The 22,244-nt window shown below is 40.1% G+C and overlaps 1 protein-coding gene across 5 annotated transcripts in view; it reads right to left on the bottom strand.

Annotated features, from left to right (window-relative positions):
* PAQR3 (progestin and adipoQ receptor family member 3) overlaps positions 1-18,240 on the bottom strand; it is an 84,592-nt gene extending 66,352 nt beyond the window's left edge. Inside the window, exons 1-7 of one of the 5 annotated variants that reach the window (XM_070394262.1) lie at positions 17,951-18,236; positions 14,085-14,247; positions 11,450-11,605; positions 7,877-8,074; positions 5,380-5,470; positions 2,985-3,133; positions 39-1,071 (exon numbers count right to left, since the gene is read on the bottom strand). In XM_070394262.1, the coding sequence (XP_070250363.1) occupies positions 2,991-3,133; positions 5,380-5,470; positions 7,877-8,074; positions 11,450-11,605; positions 14,085-14,247; positions 17,951-18,135 (936 nt within the window). In that variant the 5' untranslated portion in view covers positions 18,136-18,236 and the 3' untranslated portion in view covers positions 39-1,071; positions 2,985-2,990. Of the gene's footprint in view, positions 1-38; positions 3,134-5,379; positions 5,471-7,876; positions 8,075-11,449; positions 11,606-14,084; positions 14,248-17,950 lie in introns of those variants that run through there. The other 4 variants (XM_070394254.1, XM_070394246.1, XM_070394279.1 and 1 more) reach the window with 4 other exon arrangements.
* Positions 18,241-22,244: the final 4,004 nt, after the last annotated feature.

The following is a 22,244-nucleotide window of genomic DNA, read 5'->3' as shown; positions in this document are numbered from 1 at the left end:
ACTGTTATGCATTATAAAGAATGAGGAGCAGCACTTAATATATATAGTAAACCAGTTTATTTACATAATACATATTTTGCCATGCAGCTTATGAATTGCACTCAGATGAATAACAAAGAAGACAAGCACTATCTTGCTATTTAAAAATGCCTTATACAGAAAGATAATTGTCTCTTAAATGAGTTAACTACAACCTTATAAACCACTAGACAATTTAAAACAGCCATGGATAATTTTAAAATGTAAAGTCTGTCAGTAGCGAGCTTTTACATAGGTAAAATTAAAAATTTTAATCCAGTAAAACAAAAATAACTTAAATATACATTATTACATGGCTCAGATTTGAAGGCAATTTTTAAATAGTTATTCTTTAATGTTAACAATGCCTTAAAAATTTTGCCAGTAGTGATGTGCACACAGTAGGTGGTCAATAAATGCTGACATACAGAAGTGTTTATAGTTGACAGCAATCCACATTCATTCATTTCTGTGTTACAATAAATACATCATAGTAAAGATAAGAATGAGAAAGATCAGCTTTCTTACAATATTTAACACTTTCATGAAAAGATGAAATGTTCACATGGTATAATCCTTCTTAAAGTCAGACCTTTTATATTTGAAAAACAGTCTTAAACACATTATGCTCTTTGTGTTTATTAATTCAGATGACAAGTACTAAATAATTCATACACTATTACAAAAAATCAGGAATATTTTTAAAAATTAAAATAAAACTTAAGGTTTCAATATGTTTTTGAGAAGATTTTATAACAGAAATGGTCCCAGACCTAAAATAAGTAGACTTCTTCATTTTTAAATGTAAATAGTGTGTTTTGTTTGGCCAAAATGACAAAATATCTATTTAAAAGAAATAATATCAACTGGCTGCTGGTGTGACTCATTGATTGAGTGGTGAACTATGATCCAGGAGGTTGAGGTTCAATGGTCGGGGTATATGCCTGGGATGCAGGCTTAGTCCCCAGTGGGGGGGTGTGCAGAAGGCAGCTAATTGATGATTCTCTCTCATCATTGGTGTTTCTATTCCTCTCCCCATTTCGTTACCTCTCTCTGAAATAAATAGGAACATTTTTAAAAAAAAGCAATAATATCATGTAAGCTAATAAGGGATGTTATAGGGAAAATGTATCCTATTATCATTATACCAGAATCTTTTATTGTTTAGCACATGGGTCAAATTTGTGGCCTTATGAGCCCCGCCGGTGTGGCTCAGTGGTTGAGTGTCGACCTATGAACCAAGAGATTGCTGGTTCAATTCCAGGTCAGGGCACACTCCGGGTTGTGGACTGGATCCCCCAGTAGGGGGCATGCAGGAAGTGGCTGATGGATGTTTCTCATCGATGTTTCTATCTCTCTATCCCTCTCCCTTTCTCTAAAAAAATCGGTAAAATATATTTTTTAAAAAATTGTGTCCTTATGCAATAAAACTGCCATCTTCAAAGAGTAGTGTTCCACCAAAATACAGTGTGTCGTTAGCCTATGGGGGGAAAACTCTTTTTGCTGAGATACTAGTATGGGGAATTTATACTACAAAAACACTACACTGAAAAAAATACAAAATTTTATAGATGCATAAACTGAGGCACATTAAAGTTAACATTCCTAGTATCAGATATACAAATCGCATTTTAGGAATAAGCTTCACCATTAATCAACACTTCTGATATTTAGTAATTCCAAGGTTCTGAAGATATACCAATATTTAAAGTAGCTTATGTCAACTCATTAAGAAACTTGGGTACTATTTTATATTCCAATTAACCACATGTTTTTATGAATGAATGCTTTAAGGGATTTAACTTCTGCATATGAAAAATACCAAAGAACAAGAGTGTTATGTTGTATGATAGGGCATTGAGATCTTTTTAAGTATATACAATAAAATGCCCATTTAATATTTCAGGCCCAAATATTAGTATGTATCAATACTTTGAGTTATCAATACAATGTTAACACATGCATAAACAGAGAAAGACCAGAGCACAGGTGAATAATCTGCCATCAAATGGGGCATCTGCATGACTTTGTTCTAAGGCTTAAGGTTCATTTCAGGGTCAAGACCGGGCCATCTAGATTCTATGGCCTTAAAAGTAGCACCCATATAGCTGGGAAACCTGCCCCCTACACCTCCCCCAATCATCAGGGAGTCTAGGATTGCAAACTCAGAGGTGAAAGCTTTTCTCCTGCAGGAATTTTGGAACTAAATATCTGCACTCCAGTGGCAAGAGTTCAATTATTATATGAACTTAAACAATATTTGAAATTAAAAAGCTTCAATGGCTGATTAGTTGGTTATCAGATCACAGAATTTGTCACCTGATCATATAGTCTGTTTGTAATGCCATTTTTACCTGATGGCTAATGACAATGCAAGTTCTCAACACCTCTTTCAACTTAAAGGAGAAGAGGTTTAAAATTTTTGTTCCAGCAAACTAAAAAATCCCATGTTCCTAGGGAGAAGAGAACCCACGGCTAAAGGAAATAACGTCGCATATGCCAGTTTCTCACAAACCGTGTATTCAAAGGCTAGTGATGATTCACAATCACTGTCCTAGCTTGTGTTAAGCATAGGCTGTCACAACCCTCGCCTTGATTAGGCACTTGGTCATCTGTAAATATTGTCTATCAAAGTATTCACACAGGGTGACCCCGTTTTATAACGGAGGTGAGCCCTTCCTAAGGAAATTAAGCTGGTGGTAAGTAAAATGAATACTGTTTTGACACTGGTTTCGCATTCATTGCCAATTAATTTTCACTTCCTGTACAAGCAGCAAAGTAATAGTTTTAAGGGCTTGTAAAGCAGTTACTATTATAGCTCCTGATGTATTTTTCCATTTTTAGAAGCTATTACTCATGATATATTAAATAGGAAAAGGAAAAACTAAGGGGAATCTTAGAAACATTGGGGTATACAATTCCCTATTATATATTGCTTAACAGCTGAACACACCAGGTAGCTATACCTGAATTCATAAATGGGAGACATAGTCGGGACAAGGCTTGCTATGTCTGTACTGCATGACGTACACTGTCGACTGGTGCCACCAATATAACATCACTACTGCAAGGATATGCCAGATTTGGTGGCTCGATCCGAGGTAGTTTAGTTGTCCTGGAAAGGAAGGTAGAGAGAAAAGAATATTGGTTGTAATATTTTGACATTAAAATAAAAATAAATTTTTATCTCTGGCCTTGGAAATATAGTTCTACAGCAAAAAGATTGTGGTAAGCCTCAGAGCTCCAAGAAACTGATTTGAGATTAATTGATATTTTTCAAGAAATATTTTTCAAGAAAGGATGAATTCATATTTGAGTCTAATTTTAAGGTTTTACGCATAAAGTACACTGGTGAATTTTAGAAAAACTATTCCAAATGTGTTTTCAATAGTCTAACTTGGTTAATTTCAGGAATTTGACCTTTAATTTCCCTTGTGTCACCTTATATCTGATGAAGAAAAGACATTGCATGAGAGAAGCAAAGGAAGCCGATGCTCCCGATCGTGGAGTGAGCTGGCATGAAGCAGATGCACTGCTGGTTGGCGGTAAGTCTGCTAGGAGCACTTTTATTTCAAGCAGCTGTGTAAGGAGAAAGCTCATATCTGCATCTTGAGCTATCACACTAATGAAATAATCTGCAAAATGTAATTAGTGATGGGTTAATTAAGGTTGGTTAGTTCATATACAACTTAGGAGAACTATTTCTCTTTGTGGTCAAAGGTTAAATTTCAAGGAGATTAAGTAATTAACATGTGGGAAGCTTCAGGAAAAATAAGGAAATGAAATCCAGAGTTAAATAACTTTTTCTTGTAATGTAAACATCTCTAACCTTTTCTTTCTTTTTTCTTTACCAAGAAAAAGAACCAGTACACTATGTAGATTTTAAAATGTAAGTCAATAGAATTATTTCTGTAGGGGTTTTTTGCCCTTTTTTGTGTGTCATGGACCCCTTGACAGTCTTATGAAACCTATAAATTCATTTTTAAAAACCAAGAATACAGAAGATTAAAAAGAAAATTGATTATATTGTTACACAAGTATCGCAGAGCTACTAAGTCCTGTCCATGGATACCTGAGGGATGCTTGGACTCATTAAATACATTGTGATGTTTATACATTAAAAATTTAACCTGAGCTGAAAGGAAGTTTTTAGGTTTAAGTTTTTTTTTTCTTTAAAAAAATATTTTTATTGATTTCAGAGAGGAAGGGAGAGGGAGAGAGAAATAGAGACATCAATGATGAGAGAGAATCATTGATCAGCTGCCTCCTACACACCCCACATGTGTCCTGACTGGGAATCAAACTGTGGCCTCCTGAGTCATAGGTCAATGCTCAACCACTGAGCCACGCCAGTTGGGCAAGGTTTAAGTTTTTTTGATTTCACAGTATTCACCCATCATTTCGTCACCAGTGCACATGGCCAGACAAGGTTCTTAAGCCACGCGTCTGTGAACATCTGAGACTATCACTTTTATCTGTAGACTTTTCACGGTCTGCACATCACTGCTCAAAGGTATCCATACTGCACCAATATTCAGCCACATGGGGCACATTTTATGTCAAGTTCATCTTGCTGGAATGTTAAGTTACTTAACATTTGACCTTTTAAAAGTGTCCTATACTAGACAACAGGGAACTCCTGAATATTTTAAGGCCTAAAAATACTGGATAACGTTCATGGTTTAATTTTCTACATGTCTGTGATGAAGAGGAAACACTTTTTAAAAGATTAATAAATTCATACAAACATGTATTTTACCAGAACTGTTTTCTGAGGAAAATTCCAGCCCTGCTTGGAGGATGGTTGGTCTCCAATTCAGGGACATGTCCTAATTATGGTCCTGAATCCTAATGTTTATTTACAACACTCAGGTTCTTCTTCGTGTTCCATTCTTATAAAACTCAGTGGTGAAAACCAAGTGTACAGAGGAAAGTTGCAGGTTCTACATTCTATTCATTTTCTTCCTCCCTTGCACACATGAGCAGCAGCACCTTCAATTCACTGGGAAGGTGATTCTTAGCCCAGGAGAAAGGAAGGACAAGCCTGCAGTTTGAATTTATCTACTCCCCAGTCTTGGCCCCCCAACCTGAAACATCACTGCTTTCATATTATTCTTGACTCAGCCAAAGCTTATCTGGGCTTGTAACCTGGGCTTGAATCCACACCTATTGGATTCAATCCATAATGTGAGGATGACAGGAAAAATTTGTGAAAACCCTTTGAAAGTTCAAGTTTTAGATAACATTTGAGAATAGGAGAGCCATTCCATAAGCAATTATATTGAAAAAGTAAATCTAAGTTTACTTATCAACAATATATTTAGAATAAAGTTATATAGTCACTATACAAGCAGTACCTACCTGGAAAGTACCGCTCTGGAACTTTGGAAATGTAGAACAGGAAAGCAAGAAGTGCGATCACGTACATCACAACCACACGGGGTGCAAAGTCCTGAAAAGCAAAACATCCTGTTCATGGGAGTCACACTGTGGCTGAAACTCCAATTTATTAGGAATCTAGTTTACAGACTGAATTTATAGGTGGGATTTAAGTCTGCTAAATCTCATTTGCTTTTGCAGTTTCCAGTAACAGAAACCTCACTGTTAATACTGCAGAAAGCAGTCCACAAGAGTGGAATACAGAGTGCCCTAAAGTTTAGGGTACTAAAGGAGCCAGGACTTTAACAAGGCTGAAGGTCCTACATCAACAATCCATCTACAGGCATAAGGGTGGAGTGCATGTGGGATGGAATTACCACATGAATAAGCAAAAAGACAGAAGACCAGGGACTTGGGCTGAAAGACCCAAGAGGTTTAGCTGAGTAATGAAGTCTGTTCCACTATCCTGGGAACATGGCCCTGTTGAATACTATTATGAAGCAGTCCATCTCACAGCTCAAACAGCATTTCCTTGCCCTAAGACTATCAGCCAGCTATCAATAATATATTAGTATACTGTTCCTAATCTGGTTATATACCCAATTTACCAAGAACCCAATAAAGGAGCCCTCCCTAAATTCTATATCCTCAGACTAATCAACCTAAAGATTTATCAAACATTCTAGAACATGACTCCACCCTACCTCCCAGAATTAGTCCTTCTGGATCTTTTCATCTTTGGTTAAGTGTCTTTCTTTCCATCTCTTAAAAATTAGAGCGTACTGGAGATTTCTCTGGAAGTCTCCCCTTTCTTCTCCACTGGTCTGTGAGTATGTTAGATTCCCATCTAAGAACCACTGTCTTCCCAAGCCATATTTCTATTTTAAGATTTCTGAACACAGGAAATTCCCATTTTTTTCTGAGTTCTGTAAAACCCATGATCTTAATGGGTCAGGCTCTCTTTCTTTGTTGTTAGAAGCTTAAAAGGATGTGTCACTCATCCCAAACTTTTGGTCACTTCTATGTCAACAATCAGTTATCAATTTCTGGTTAGAACTGAATTGAGAGTAGTAGTGCCCTATTCTATTTTCTTTACTCATTTCAGGAAATCACAATTCTCGGAAAATAATGTTTTCAAAGATATGAGGATCACTGAAGTTCCTCGTCACTACACTCTCATCTTTCTCCCAATTTCCTAGTCTGAGGAGGAAAGCATCACCTTTGTCCTCAAGTTGGCAAACTGGCCACACAGATCCTACCACTCAAATCCTCTAGATCACATAACTACCTCCTTTCAGTTTTACACCCAAATGCTTTTCACCATGGTGTTGCCAACTTCATACAAGTGTATGTAAGCCTACTATTAGTCCTCCCATTTCTAAAAAAATTCTGATTCTTTTGAATACAACCTATATTTCAATTCCCATATTCCAGACAAAGTTCCCATTGTAAAAATTATAGTGATTTCTGCTGCATTTGTGGGCATGCTTATTTATGTTAAAAATCCTCAGCTTTACTCTCTAGTGCATTTTTATATGGATCTCTAAGAATGTCTTATTTCGAATCCTCAAGAATACACAGGAGTTCTTACTGAGGTTCTTCCTAATGCACTCCAACTATGCTCCTATATAATACCTAACTCTAACAGCTTCTATTTCTCAATATACTTTCCTTGGTTGGTGAAATATGTTTCCATGACTCCAGCTACCAATACAATAATGATTTTCAAATCTTTTTTTAAAAAAAAATATTTTTATTGTTTCAGAGAGGAAGGGAAAGGGAGAGAGAGATAGAAACATCAATGATGAGAGAGAATCATTGATCGGATGCTTCCTGCACACCCCCTACTGGGGACTGAGCCCGAAACCTGGGCATGTGCCCTGACCAGGAATGGAACCATGACCTGGCTCATAGGTGAATGCTCAACCACTGAGCCACACTGGTCAGACATGATTTTCAAATCTTAATCACTATTCTCAAACTCTAACCTAAATTCTATAATCTATCTCCACTTTTATATCCCACAGTTACCTCAAATTCAACAGGTCCAAGAAAAAATTCCTTCCCAACTCCTCCTCCTCTACCCGTACACACACATATCACCCAACTGCTCCTACTTCTGTACTTGCATTATCACGAGCATTCTCCTCGCCTCAGCTGACAAAGCTAGAAACGTAAGTCATCCTCCTCAGGCAAGGACTTAGGTACTTACACACTCAGAAAAAATAGAGAGGGAATCCAGAATGTATTATTTCACAGAAAGCCATCTCAGAAAAAAATGGTGGTTAGATCTGACTTCTGTTCCTGCAAGATATGCTTATTTGTGTAGGCATTTAAATTATGGCATCAGTATGTCACTAGAAACATGTACTCCAATGACAAAGACTCAGCCACTTGCCTGATTATACTACTTTACCCAAACGGAATAAAATAGAAAGGACACAAAAATGGGGAAAATATTTGTCTACACTCAACCTACCTGTACAATAGGAGCACCTATGCCTCCATTGAGCCAAACCCAGTGAAGAGTAGGAATTACACCATATCCCGAAACGGAACAGAAGATGATGGAACGCAGCCTCTGCCACTGCTGTGTGAGGTAACTGGGATGGATCTGCGCAAAGAACACTGCCAGGATCATAGCAAGCACTGTGATCAGGTACACCTGCCGCCAATACTGGAATGAAAGGCAATCAGATTTTAATTGTTATTGCCAAGGGAAGGAAAAAAGTAATTATGGCTTCTACATTACACATTCTAAATTATTGGCTTGGTATTTGCATTTGCGAACATGATTACCTTCCTTCCTTAAAAAATGCATGTTTCATTTTTAGGTTTAAACAACTAAACAACTTTTAGGTTTCTCAGAATGACAAACCAAATTTCAAGGTAAGCTGGTTAAGAGGCGACATTTATCATAAAAAGCATTTTCTGAGTATCTATTACAGGAGTGGGGAACCTTTCTTTTGTCAATCGCCATTGGCATATTTATAACATCATTTGAGGGCCATACAAAATTATCAACTTAAAAATTAGCCTGCTATATTTGGTCAAACATTTAATTAACTCACCCCTAATGCCTTGGCAGGTCCAGACCAAATGATTTTGCAGGCCTTGTACTGTACGGCCAGAGGGCCAAACGATCCCCACCCCTGACCTATTATATGCTAGGGACAATTTATGTCCTGTAGGAACAAAGATGACTATGACATGGACTCACCCAGTGGGTGAGCTCATAATAGATTATGGGAGGGGCAGACCTGTAAACAAATGATTACAATCTAATGATAAGTAATGTAACTGTGCTATCACCAGAATGCTGTCGAACCACAGAGGAGGGAGTGATTAATGTTACCTGGAGTGGCCAAAACTGTTTCAGAGAGGAGGTGACATCTTAGCTGGGTCTTGTGGAATACATGCAACGTGTGGGAAGAGGAAGCCCTCAAGGAACAAACAGAACATGCAGCCGCAAGCAGCAGGGACACTTTGAGAAGGGAAGCGGGAAGGCAGGTGGACTGTCAGGCTAAGTATTTGGAGCTTTACCCTGTGGGCACTGGGGAGTAGCAGAGTTCTTGAAGAATGGGAAGACGTGATTGTTTCTCAAACTGACTGATTAGAAAGAAAACTCTAACAACCAATGTTGAAAGAATGAGGTGACAGGAAGAGAGCTAGAGGATATTAGAATAACTGATTCAACAAGTGAACAAGGGCTTGAATTCTTGTTGAACAAGGAAGATAGAGGTGAGCACCAGATTCAGGAGGCATTTTTGAAATGAAGTCTTATTGGCTGACTGGATGTGCGAGAGGGCAGCAGAGGATGGCTTGGCTGTTTCCAGTATGAAAGGCCACACGCAGTTTCTATCAATGGAGAAAATGAACAAAGATGATCCAAATGATGTGTGTGTGTGTGTGTGTGTGTGTGTGTATTGGGGGAAGACAACTGGGTTGCATGAAACAATATTTATTTAAAAATATATTAGTTTTGAAGGGCTTATAGAATATTTAGGTCTCTAAATGAGCAGTTGAAAGCCTGGTCTTGAAGCTCACAAGTTAGCATCTCATAGGACGGAGTTCATAACCTGAACTCCTAGGACTTCTGTGGAGCTATTCACTTCCTTAAATCACATGTCATATTATTTGGTTAGTTTGTGTCCAAATGTACATTCTCCTGGATGAGGGTCCATAGTTTGCAAACTCATTCTCAAAGCAGCCTGTGTTCCCCAAAAGGTTAAGAGCCACTACAGCAAGGGCATATTTAGGAAGATTAGACACCAGAGGGAAGATTTTCCCTTAAAATCAGCGGTTCTCAATCTGTGGGTCGCAACCCCTTTGGGGGTTGAAAGACCCTTTCACAGGGGTCACCTAAGACCATTGGAAAACACATATATAATTACATATTGTTTTTGTGATTAATCACTATGCTTTAATTATGTTCAATTTGTAACAAGGAAATTGGGGGTCACCACAACATGGGGAACTGTATTAAAGGATCGCGGCATTAGGAAGGTTGAGAACCACTGCTTTAAATGATCATGGACTGTGTTAGCTTTAGCAGTTCTTTCTCTTCAATCTATCCTGGACTTCTAGTTTTTTCTGAAGAGATTTACAAAAAGTGTCTGACTAATCTCTTTGATTACCTGATATGTTTACAAAAAGATAAGCAGAAAACAGGTTTCAGAGAAACAGAATAAGATAAGCAAAATAATCCGAACACTACATGGCTATCCTCACTAAGCTCCTAGTTAGTAGGTTCCCTCTCATTTTTCAAGGACATAAACAGTTTCATGCAAAACAAACAAGCTGTGAAGGCTGAGCAGACATAATAGGTTGACTACTAAAGTAAAATCAATTTATAACAAGTTAATTGCTTATATTATCTATCTATACAAAACCCTAATATTAAATCAACAGAACAGCGGAACGACCTGTGGAACGACGGTCAGAGAGGGGCAGGGCCAGCGAGTGGGCAGCGTCAGGCCAGCCAAGGCAGGTGCCAGCGGGGGCCCCCCAATTGCCCCACCCACTGGTTGCCCCACAGATGGCCCTGATCACCGGCCAGGCCTAGGGACCCTACCCTATATATTGGGAACAATCTCTTAGATGTAAAAATTAAAACCTGGCAAGGCTACTCTAACAATGAAAAAACAGGACGATGCAGCGATGACATGCATGGACTCTGGCTTGCCCATTTTGTGGTCAGCCCTGATTCTGACACTTAAAACTGTGTGACAAAGCCAATTACTTAACTTCTCCCTGTTTCAGTTTTTCCACCCATAAGATGGGGAAAATGGTACTACTGCCTCAGAAGGATCATGTTATGTACTACTTTTTATAATCAGCGCAAAAAAATGTAGCTGCCCATTCAACAGCATGATGCCTTTCACCTGTATGAAAAGTATGGTCACTGGTGCATGCAGCGTTCTGGATTGAGAGAGGGATGTCCGACTGCTGGTTTAGGCCCCGTAAGCCGGCAGTCGGACATCCCCCGAGGGGTCCCGGATTGCTAGAGGGTGCAGGCCAGGCTAAGGGACCCCACTGGGCCTCTAGTTTAATTACATGCTTATGTTCCAAACTAGGCATAAAAAGCAAATGGCTCATATGTAAATGGCTACAATTAATATATACTCTTACATTCAAACAAAATTTATGATTTTTCTCTTTGCTAGTTTTACACTGCCACTATGTTGGCAGTTTTCTGTTATGGTGTAGTGATTTGTCACTACACCCCTGGTGTCCTCAAACTTTTTAAACAGGGGGCCAGTTCACTGTCCCTCAGACCGTTGGAGGGCCAGACTATAGTTTAAAAAAAAACTATGAACAAATTCCTATGCACACTGCACATATCTTATTTTGAAGTAAAAAAACAAAACGGGAACAAATACAATATTTGTATTTGCATGTGGCCCGCGGGCCGTAGTTTGAGGACCCCTGGTCTACACAAAACTCTCCCATTTCTTCCGTAAGTTAGTTATGTGCTTATTCAGAATTTCAAAGGAAAGAAAAATCCAGACCTACAAGAAAGGTAGAATAAAAAATGTTTTAAATTACTTACATTATTACAATAAAATGCATAAAATACTCCAGAGACATAGCAGCCCAGTATTCCAATAGAAATTCCTGCATAATCTAGTGCCATCCATCTGCGACAGGTTTTTTCTGATCGATGGCAGGAAAAAAGATGATAGCCCACAGAGCAAAGCATACAGACCTATGAAAAAAAAGCAAAAACAAGTGAAAGTGAAACAAAGAGAAATAAACCAACATCTGCATGATGTTCAGGGAAGTGGCAGGTCTAGCGCGGGCTTTCCAGTGAAATACACCTGAGCTTGGAGGTTAGCTCTGTGTTAGGCGAGCTATTTTATTTCTCTAAGCCTCAGTTTCCTCATGGGTTAAATGGGGATAACCATATATAACAAAAGAATTTAAAAATGATAGCTAATTTACAATATAAACATTTAAAATAAATAGCACGATAGTAGGAAAGTTACAAATGCTTTAAAAATATCCACTGAGGCTTATTTTGATCCATGAAGGACTTTCCTTTACAGAAATCATTTACTATATAAGTAATATATGTCATTAAAAAACGTCAAAGATCATAGAATTGTATGTGGTAAAAAAAATAAATCCCTCCTGTTCAAATCTATTCCCAAAAGGTAACCACTGGTAACATTTATGCCCTTTCAAATATTTTCAATGAATATATCAAATACCTATAATATAGAAGTCTGCACACCTATAATATAGAAGCAGCATATTGAGAAAAAGAACCATTAAGGAGTATCATGTGGCGGCCTTCATGACATGGTTATGGTAAGCTCTATACATTAACCCCTAGAATGCCGCGGAGTGCGATTGCGCTCCTCCTGTCTTTCGCCACAAGTGCCGGGAGTGCTTTATTCTAACATTATATGTTTTGTTCAAATTTTTTTTTCTACTAGTATTTTATAATACAATCAGCAAACAATATATGTCAAATATGAAAACAAATGTAGTAAAGGTTTCCGTAAGTTTTTGAATATGTAACTTCATTTACTTGCGATTCATAATTTTTTTCCTAAACTGCTGTAAAATCAGCAAAAATGCTGATATTTTTAAGTAGGGAAGATGTACTCATTTGTCTTCAGCAAGTTTTATAGTGGGTAACAAAAAGTCACTGCACTGCCATCTAGGAGAACAGGGTTTTAGTGTAATGCTGAGTAATCCTCGGCAGATAACTGTAATATTTTGGGTGTTTTTGGTTTTTTTTTACCAGCAGTTTTTTTTTTTTAAACTATGTCATCTTTATAGTTGTGCAATGCATTGTTTTCTTAGGCCAATATGAAAACCAGTATGTTTTCCCTGGACCAGCATCAGCTATATCTGGGTGGTGAAGGGATAAAGGGCAGGCCTAAGGGTAGAGGAAAACATGGGATTCTCAAAGTAGATAATATCCATATGACCAAAAAGAGAGTAAAAACTAGTTTTACTTACTTATGATGATTAACAGCACCTCAGTCTATGTTAAGATATATCTAAAAATTTATAAAAAATTGGTTCATTTTAAAACAGCGATGGATTCTAAGAGATATTCAGGTTTCAATCGGGACAAAAATTAAACCTGAGAAAGAGTATGTTTTTAAAATGCTTAAAAGGAAAAGTAATTTTCTAATAATAATAACAACACAAAAACACAGAGTATTCTTACCCTCAAAGAACTTTAAAATTTTATTCCAGAAACTAGGATTCTAAAAAAAATGGTGGGGGTGGGGGAAAAGGGAAATTTTCTGATGGGTTTCTTAGTCATGTAAGTCTAAAGTTTTAACTGGAGTCAAATGATGAAGGCCAGAGATTAGATGATACATAATAAAGCAGATGGCTTACAGATTCACCTTTCAAACCACGTAGCAACTGGTTAACTGCAGGGAATGCTGGCCTATGTTTGGAGAAAGTGGGGTAACACCTTTTCTTTTCATTTTTACGATCTTCTGTACTGTCTGCATTTTTTTTAAATTAAAAAATTATCAACAGGAATTTTGTCCACATTTGTTTTCTTCTTTGAATGATCTGTTTCCAAAACTATTAAGTATAACTGCTAAAGGCACTCTTATAGAGCTCTGAAGAAAAATGAAAGTGCTAAAGAACTAACAAATACAAGAGGTAGAGAGGAGAGAAATTGAAGTATCTGAAACCAGGCAAGCATAAAAGGACCAAAGGAAATTAACATTAAAGCAACAGAAAAGGTCAATACCAGCTAAACAAGACATTAAAATTTAAGATGGTATAGAATCAAGTACAAAAATCACCGATGTATAAATTGGAAAAAGATGAGAAATAAGATGAGAAATTTTCTCAAACAAGTGTTAAGCAGCCACTAGCATTCTACTTCAGTCAGAAATAGAACAGAGTTTCCTATCCTTGTATTAATCTTAAAGCAGAGATGTCTATAAAGGGAAAGAGGAAAGGAAACAAAGAAATGTTCCCAATCCTTAAAAGTTATTAGATTTCAAATTTACTCTAATAATAACATCCAAATACACTTTCATAAAACAGACTTTTGGTGCTTATACTATGAAAGTGGGTAAGCTAGCCAATATGCAATTTTGGGGGCTTTTAAAGCAAGTGGTGGATGTGAAGTAAGATCACCTGCCCAGACTTGTCGGACTAAAGTTTTCTTTCCCACTAACAGTGTTTATGAAACGACTTACCTGGAAGCAGAAAAGACAAATAGAACAAATTACAAAATCTTCTCTGGATGCACTTGCTGAAGGTAACACAGATGTCATGTCATATATTCCCAGTGTGAAGAAGAGAAAGAAACCCAGCAAATGACTCCAAATGTTTACTGTCTCATTAGATAAAATAAACAAACTGGAAGACAAAACAAAACAAAGCCCATGAAGTTCAGAATCATAGTGGCTCGCTCACTGTCAGCATTTTAAAGGTTAGGGACACCTTTTTCTGGGTTATCCAACACTTGCTACTTTAAACCCTTAACTCCATCTTTGCCTTTCTAAATTTGATATATCATTTGGTTTAATTAATCTCTTTAAGTTTTTCCACAACCAATCCTCGGATCTGAGAGGTTTTTTGATGCTCACCTGTATTATTATATTGACCCTTTTCTTCCTTGTATTAGAGTTATTTATGTATAAATGCCATTTCATCCTCCAGCCTATTAACTCCCTGACGGCTGGCACCATTCATCTTTATGACACCACTGTTCCAAGCACAGTGCCTTGCTCGAATTAGATGCTAAATGTCTACAGAAATAAATGTGCAGATTAAAACTGGATATTAGCTAACATACTTTGATGTTCAATAATAGGTGTCTGAAAACCTAAGTATTAGGTTAGACCAGTGGTCAGCAAACTGCGGCTCGCGAGCCACATGCGGCTCTTTGGCCCCTTGAGTGTGGCCACGAAGTTTCAATCGCACTGTACGTGCACGCCCGCGCGTGGTACTCTGTGGAAGAGCCACACTCAAGGGGCCTCAGTTTGCCGACCACTGGGTTAGACACAACTTAAAATACCTTTTTAGTATTTGTTAAATGCAAAATTAAATGGGTTTGAGAGAAGCAGAATAAATAAAAATGGATCCACTGGAAAGACCTTTAAGACAGGCATGCTGGAACAACTTTTCAAAACCATTGTTTTGCAACCATCGTTTCCAGGTGGCATGTTCTTATTAGGAACAACAGGAGGTTACTATTGCTGACTAACTGGTTTGCAGCACAGGCTGGTGTACCACACCGAGCACACGTCAAGGCCCACTGTCCCTTCACCCCCTCTGCAACAAACAAATTAGCTCTGTGATCATGAGAAAGTCACTTCACCTCTCTGGCTTCAGTATCTTCATCTACAAAAAAGGGAGCTGGGCCGAGGCCGGTTTGGCTCAGTGGATGGAGCGTCGGCCTGCGGACTGGCGGGTCCCGGGTTCGGTTCCGGTCGGGGGCGTGTGCCTGGGTTGCGGGCACATCCCCGGTGGGGGATGTGCAGGAGGCAGCTGATCGATGTTTCTGGCTCTCTCTGTCTCTCTCCCTTCCTCTCTGTGAAGAATCAATAAAATATATTTTTTTTAAAAAAAAAAAAAGGGAGCTGGATTAGATGTGGCTGCAAGTCCCTTCCAGCTCCTTCCTTACTCTTGTGAGCTGTTTCTCCTGCTGTGGATAGAACTCACCTGTTATTTATTGAAAGGAGACATCATGACAAAGAAATTAAAATATTCTTGCATTTCTCTTGCAAAATAATCTTTCTAAACTAAGCCTTTGGCTTTTACTGATTCAGAATCCTTATTAGTAAACAATAACATATAACTAGCCTACGGAATTTGCAGCAATCACCATGGTTCTCGGTTTCCCATCTTTGCACAACAAAAATAGCAGGGCGTCACACTATCAAACGATCATCAAGAATAAAGTGAATCATGTATCATGAATTTCAGGTTTTATCCTGTACAAGCATCAAGTATAAAGACTACTTACATTGTTGTGTGTAGAGGGGATAGGATGCAGGAATGTGAGGGAACACATCTAACTACATGTCTGTCTTGACAATCTATACTACGTTCTGCCTGTTGCTTCAGAACTTTTCATTTTGTGAGGCTCAGTATAACCGGACTAACTGAACTGACAGATACAATCTTGGAGGTTCCTTCCAACTAACAGAGTACTGGCAGAACAGTTGTGGCACAATACCTCTTCTTATATCTAAAATCTATCCTGGTCATGCTTGACAGCAACAAGAAGAGAGGGTAAAGGCTGAAACCAGAAAAGACCAAGCTGGTGGGAAAAGCACTTAGGAGAATATCCCCAATAGACAACATACTCTTAATTTATGAGAAGTTAGGCCCAGACTGTTCAGTTTCAAAATCAATCATCAGCCTAGCCGGCATGGCTCTATGGTAGAGCGTTGACCTATGAACCAGGAGGACACAGTTCCACTCAGGGCACAGGCCCGGTTTGTGGGTCCCAGCCCCAGTAGGGGGTGTACAAGAGGCAGCCGATCAATGATTCTCACCATCAGTGTTTCTGTCTCTCCCTCTCCCTTCCCCTCTGAAATCAATAAAAATATATTTTTTAAAAAATCATCTCCATCATCATCTGCTTAGCTTTGAAATCGATGATCATGATGATCCCATCTGTTGTGTGCTTAGGCCCTGTATAGGGTTTCGAGTGTATAATCTCATTTAATCCTTATTGCTTTCTGAAGCAGCTACTAAGATCACCCTCACTTCTACAAATGGGGAAAATAAGACTCAGAGACGTTAACTCTTCCTCAAGGTCCACAGTTGTTAAGTGGTAGATCTGGATACCCGAGTTTTTGGTGTTTTGTTTTTTTTTTTACTCAACAGCCCAAAGATCCAAAGCACTAGATTTCATTTCTCAATCCAAAGGATTTGGACTCTAATATTAGAATGCAGAGGATCACTGCTAGGTAGGTATAAAATATTTAAGGCAATTCACTACCTGCAGGGCTCAGCCCTGATTTCCTGTGTAATACCTTATACACAGGAGGAGGCACTGGGGAGAAAAAGATTACGTAGGATTCAACTTGTGAAGTCCTGTGGGCCATCCATTAAAGTAAAAAAGGGACAGACAGTGACTGTTACCTTGTGACTGCGAGTCACAGAAATACTGTCAAGGCAGGCAAAGGGACTGGGGAAGGACCGTGCTGGAAAGATCAAGAATCAGACATGTGGGTGCTGCTTGAGCAATTCAGCAGCCCACCTCCCAGCACTGGGGTTTGTCTCTGCAGCGACCTGGAGCTGGCCAACATCTGCATTTTAATGCTCTTAGAGTGGGGTCCCGATTTAAGCACACACAGTGCATTTTCACAGAAAGCTCTTTGAACACTTAGAACACTCATTTTTCAGTTTTGTTTTTTTAAGCCCAGGATGATGAAATTCAGAGTGGCTCCTGTAGTTCTCTAGTGGAGGGCGGTGCCCGTTATCGGCAATCTTTGCTGTAAAGTGCCTTTCCTACACAGCATTGTTCACAATGGTTATTATGTAATAGTGTAATTATCTTTTTAATGTGTGTCACCCAGGCTGGACTTTGGCAGCTCATGAGAACAAGGGCCTTGTCTGCTGTTCTCTGCACCGCCTGGTGAAGTGCCTGTCCCCTAGCAGGGGCTCCCCGGTACCCGCTGGATGAACGCAGCAGGGGTTCCTCACCATGTGGACTTGTTTCCTATTACACAGGCATTTATCTGACCCCAAACATCTGACTTTCCATAGGGCTTAGATACACACAGGGGCAAGTAGGGCTCAACCATGGTCAGCGGGGTGAGTCCAACATGTAACCCAGCGAGCACCAAAGGGCATAGAAGATGTAAAAGCCCTTTGTAAACAGCAAAGCGCCAGAGTCAGTAATCAGGGTCATTGTTACTATCGTTATTAATTGGTGGATCAAATACCCGCGCGGCGCAGGAGGGCAGGTCACAGGCAGGAGCGGCGGCAGAAAGATGAAAAGGAAGCGCACGGAAAAGGGCCGGGACAGCAACGGGAAGACCAGACAAACACCGGGCGGAGGGGAGGAGGGGCTGCCGGCGCGTGGGAGGCGGCCAGACGGTACCTTTTGATACACAGCCTGGAGGGCAGGTAGGCCCGGTAGCCGTCGGTGATGTACGGGTTGTCCTTGAGGGACACGGGGATCTGCTCGTAGGTGTAGAGGCGGATGCCGCGGGGCACCAGGACCGGCCAGTACTGGTAGCTGCCCAGCTCGATGTAATGCGCGCTCTTCAGCAGCTTCTGATGCATCCTCCCCGGTCGCCACCGCTCCCCGCGGGGAGCTCGCCCGGCCCCGCCTCCGCCTCCCCGGGGAGGGGGCTTCGCCGCCGCAGCCCCCGCCCCGGAGCCCGCGGACGCTGCGCGAGGTCCGCCGCCGCCGCCGCTGCCCAGGCCCGGCTGCGAGCACACTGGCCACGGCCGGCAGCGCCCGGGCGGTCCGGCCGATGCCCCGCCCCTGACGTCATCACGCGGCGGAGGCCCCGCCCCTCGCTGGGGCGGCCCGGCGCGCGCCGCGGTGTGCGGGGCGGGCTGCTTGAACTGCGCAGGAGGCGGCCGGTGTCTCCCCTTTTCGGTAAGAAGAGCACAGAGCTGCACAGGGGAATACAAGTGGGTTTTGTTGTTGTTGTTGTTTTTAATTGGAAGCAATAGTTGTTAAATTTTGAAAAATCAAGGAGAAAACAGTTGAAGAAAAATAAGAACTAGAGTTGAGTGTTCACCGGTTCCTCTATATTTCCAAGGAATCTCACACGCTTAATGGCAGAAGGGAACTTGGAGGTTTCTAAGCTAAGGTTAGTACTTTCAAGTAGTTGCAAATAGAGGAAACCTGATGCTCATGGAACATTTTCCAAAATCTGAGCATCCACCGAGCCATAAAGAAAACCCCAACACATTCAAAACACTAAAACCATTCAGAGTATGTCCTTTAAGCTAACAGAATGAAACTAGAAATAATCAAGACAACTAAAATTCCCCAATTGTCTGAAATGGAAACAAAAAAACTTCTAGGTATTTAATGGGTGATGAAGAAACCACAATGGAAATGAGAAAATGATATAGAACACACAAAATGGGGTGCAGCTAATACAGTGCTTAGAGGAAAAGTTATAGCTTTATTTCTGCCTTTGAATTGTGATTCAAATGCTTATTCATAATGGCAACAGCACAAACATCAGTTTTGCAGCCATACATGTAGTACCCTTAGGCTATTGTTTGGCATTCAATAATCACTCATGATACCTATTATGCATTTGTTGTTATTAATAATTATGTATAACAGGATATTGTCGTTATGTTAGTAACTAGAGGCCCAGTGCACGAAAATTCATGCACTCAGGGGGGGTCCCTCAGCCCGTCTTGCACCCTTTCACAGTCCAGGACCCCACAGGGGATGTCTGACGGCTTAGCACCGCCATGGAGGCAGGTGAGGCTCCCGCCACTGCTGCTGGGCTGGCCAGCCATGAGCCGGATTTTGGCTGAGCAGCACTCCCCCTGTGGAAGTGCACTGACCACCAGGGGGAAGCTCCTGCATTGAGTGTCTGCTCCCTGGTGGTCAGTGTGCATCATAGCAACTGGTCATTCCTGATCGTTCCCCCATTTGGGTCAATTTGCATATTATCCTTTTATTATATAGAATATTAGTTAAAGTTTGAGAGGTGGTATGGTTTAATAATTAAGTTCTGAACTTTGAAGCCATACTACCTGGGTTTGAATTCTTGTTCAACCATTTACTAGCTATGTGTCCTTATGCAAGTACTTAATCTCATCATCTATCAGTTTTCTTATTGGTTAAATAGGGATAATATTGATACTTTGTGTTGTGAGGATTAACTGAGTGAATGTATGTAATACTCTAAAGCAAGCATGTCAGACTCAAAGGCTAACATGGGCCAAATAAACAAGATTTAAGTTTATGTGGGCTGCAAAAAAACAAAAGCTTCAATTTTCATAGAAATGTAGGTTTATTTCAATAGAGACATGCTGAATACAAAGGGATGAAATAAATAAATAATAATTAGCATAAAGTAATAGAACATTTTAATAAAAATTAAGATTTTTCTTGAACAATAACTTACCAGACACTGAATAACTGCACAAATTAATAAGCTCAATGCAAATAAACCTAGTTTTCTTGTTCTCCGAAAGCAAAATATTTCCTGTTGTGCAACCCAACAGGTCAGTACAAGACTAATGACTTGGCAATCGGCTGCTAAAATATTCGCTGCTGGTATTAGTGGAAAGAAATGGTGCGCCTGCACGTAAGGCGTGTAAGGGAAATGAATGCAGCATGATTATAGTAATCAGTCATTAGTGAACGTTGTAGTTTGTTATTAATAATTATGTATAACAGGATATTGTAAAAATTAAGTTACGAAATTTTTATTAAAACAACGTTTCTTACGTACTGTTATATTGGCTGGGCTGCAAAAATATTTATTGTGGTCTGCGAGTTTGACATGCTTGCTCTAAGGGAAGTGCCAGGCATATTGTTAACACCCAACAAATGTTAGCTATTATTAGAGTTCAAGGGATGATATATTAATAGATAAAAATGAAAAGGTAAGTTGACTCCATGGACTTAAATGTCATGTAAAGGAATTAAAATTGTTTGTTTAACCCATGGAACTAAAACTAATATTTGAGAGCTTATTATGTACCCAGTACATTACCTCTGCTGAAGGTCACTATGTACAGGAATTCTAATTTTCTAGTGGAGGAAATTTATGCCTGAGAGTGTCTGCCACTTCCATAGATCCCTTCTAAGAGGTTCCTTCTACATGTATTCTTGCTGGGACCACATGACATTCTTTTTTTAAAAACATTTTTATTGATTTAGGAGAGGAAGGGAGAGGGGGAGAGAGATAGAAACATCAATGATGAGAGAGACTCATTGATTGACTGCCTCCTGCATGCCCCTATTGGAGTTCAAGCCCGCAACCCAGGCATTGTGCCCTGACTGGGAATCGAACCCAGGACCTCTTGGTCCATGGGACGACGCTCAATCCACTGAAGCACGACAGCCAGGCCATGTGACATTCTTTGGTGACCAAAGATGGATTAATGGCTCATGAGATAGCCTGTCACAAATGTCCATACAAGAGCAATGGTAATCATTTTCTTTCTTGGGAATTTGACCTGGAGGTATGGGAAGAGAGCCTGTAGCCTGGTATTTGAAACAGAAGTAGAAAGATGCCCAGAGATGATCAGAGACAGAGAAAGTAGCTGTGTTATGATAATGGTAGGGCACTACAGTGAAGAACTAAGAATGGCAGCTGCTTTGAGTGTTAAGAATGTACCCTGAAACCTGTTGCAAAATGACTTCTGACTGACTTCAATAATTTATAACCCATTTCACTTCTCTCTAGTTCATTTCTGTTTAATTTTTAAATTAAGCACTCTTTATTTATTTATTTAAAAATATATTTTTATTGGTTTCATAGAGGAAGGCAAAGAGAGAAAGACAGAGAGAGAGAGAGAGAGAGAGAGAGACATCAATGATGAGAGAGAATCATTGATTGGCTGCCTCTTGCACGCCCCCTACTAGGGATCAAGCCCGCAACCTGGGCATGTGCCCTTGACTGGAATCGAACTCAGGACCCTTCAGTCCCCAGGCTGATGCTCTATCCACTGAGCCAAACCAGCTAGGGCAAATTAAGCACTCTTTAATACCAAGCACGTAAAAGTCCCAACTTATGAAATGAATGGGTAAATATGAAGATAGTTACAGCAACAACCCGTGTCTAAATCCTAGAAAGAGAAAGGTCTGTGAGTAAAAAAACTGAAGGAGCTCTTTCATTCAGCTCTGTAAGATAATGGAGGCAGGTGCAACAAAGCTTTGGGGCACCTCTAACAGATAGTAAGGGAGGGGGCATAGTTCCTCGCCGGTAACCATGGCATTTTGGCACTTTGAGGGCTCTGGTGTTTAGTCATGATGTTTGACAGAAGACTTGAGTGGCATGCCTGGTGGAGTCTCAAGCACCTGGTGATGAGTGGGAGATCGGCAGCTGCATTTGGCAGGAGACCTCAGTGCCCTGTAAGTGACAGGATGGGGAGCTGAATCACCCAGTAAGAGAGTGGGAAAATGGCAGCGCCCCGTCAAGAGCACCCGTGAGACACAGCTTGGGTTTTAGAGACACTTGTGGTGGGGGTCGGGTGGGGAGGGAGTTCTCCAAGGAGCTACTGGGTTCTAACTACTGCATTCTCACGTGGGTCCAAGATCCAGAAACAGAATTTTCATTGTTGCTATATCCTACAGGCATATGCAGTTTGGGAAAACTTGGATTGTGCCTTTGTTTTGTAGGATAATTTTCAGTAAGCTGGGATGGAGAGACATGGAAGCTGCATGGAGCATTTCGGTGAGT

Source organism: Myotis yumanensis, unplaced genomic scaffold, assembly GCF_028538775.1.
Source record: "Myotis yumanensis isolate MYYU_CA2020_CCGP unplaced genomic scaffold, mMyoYum1.0.hap1 SCAF_1, whole genome shotgun sequence".
In the NCBI taxonomy this organism is placed as follows: domain Eukaryota; kingdom Metazoa; phylum Chordata; class Mammalia; order Chiroptera; family Vespertilionidae; genus Myotis; species Myotis yumanensis.
Note: the sequence above shows the minus strand (reverse complement) of the source record. Positions and strands in the feature narration are given on the sequence as shown.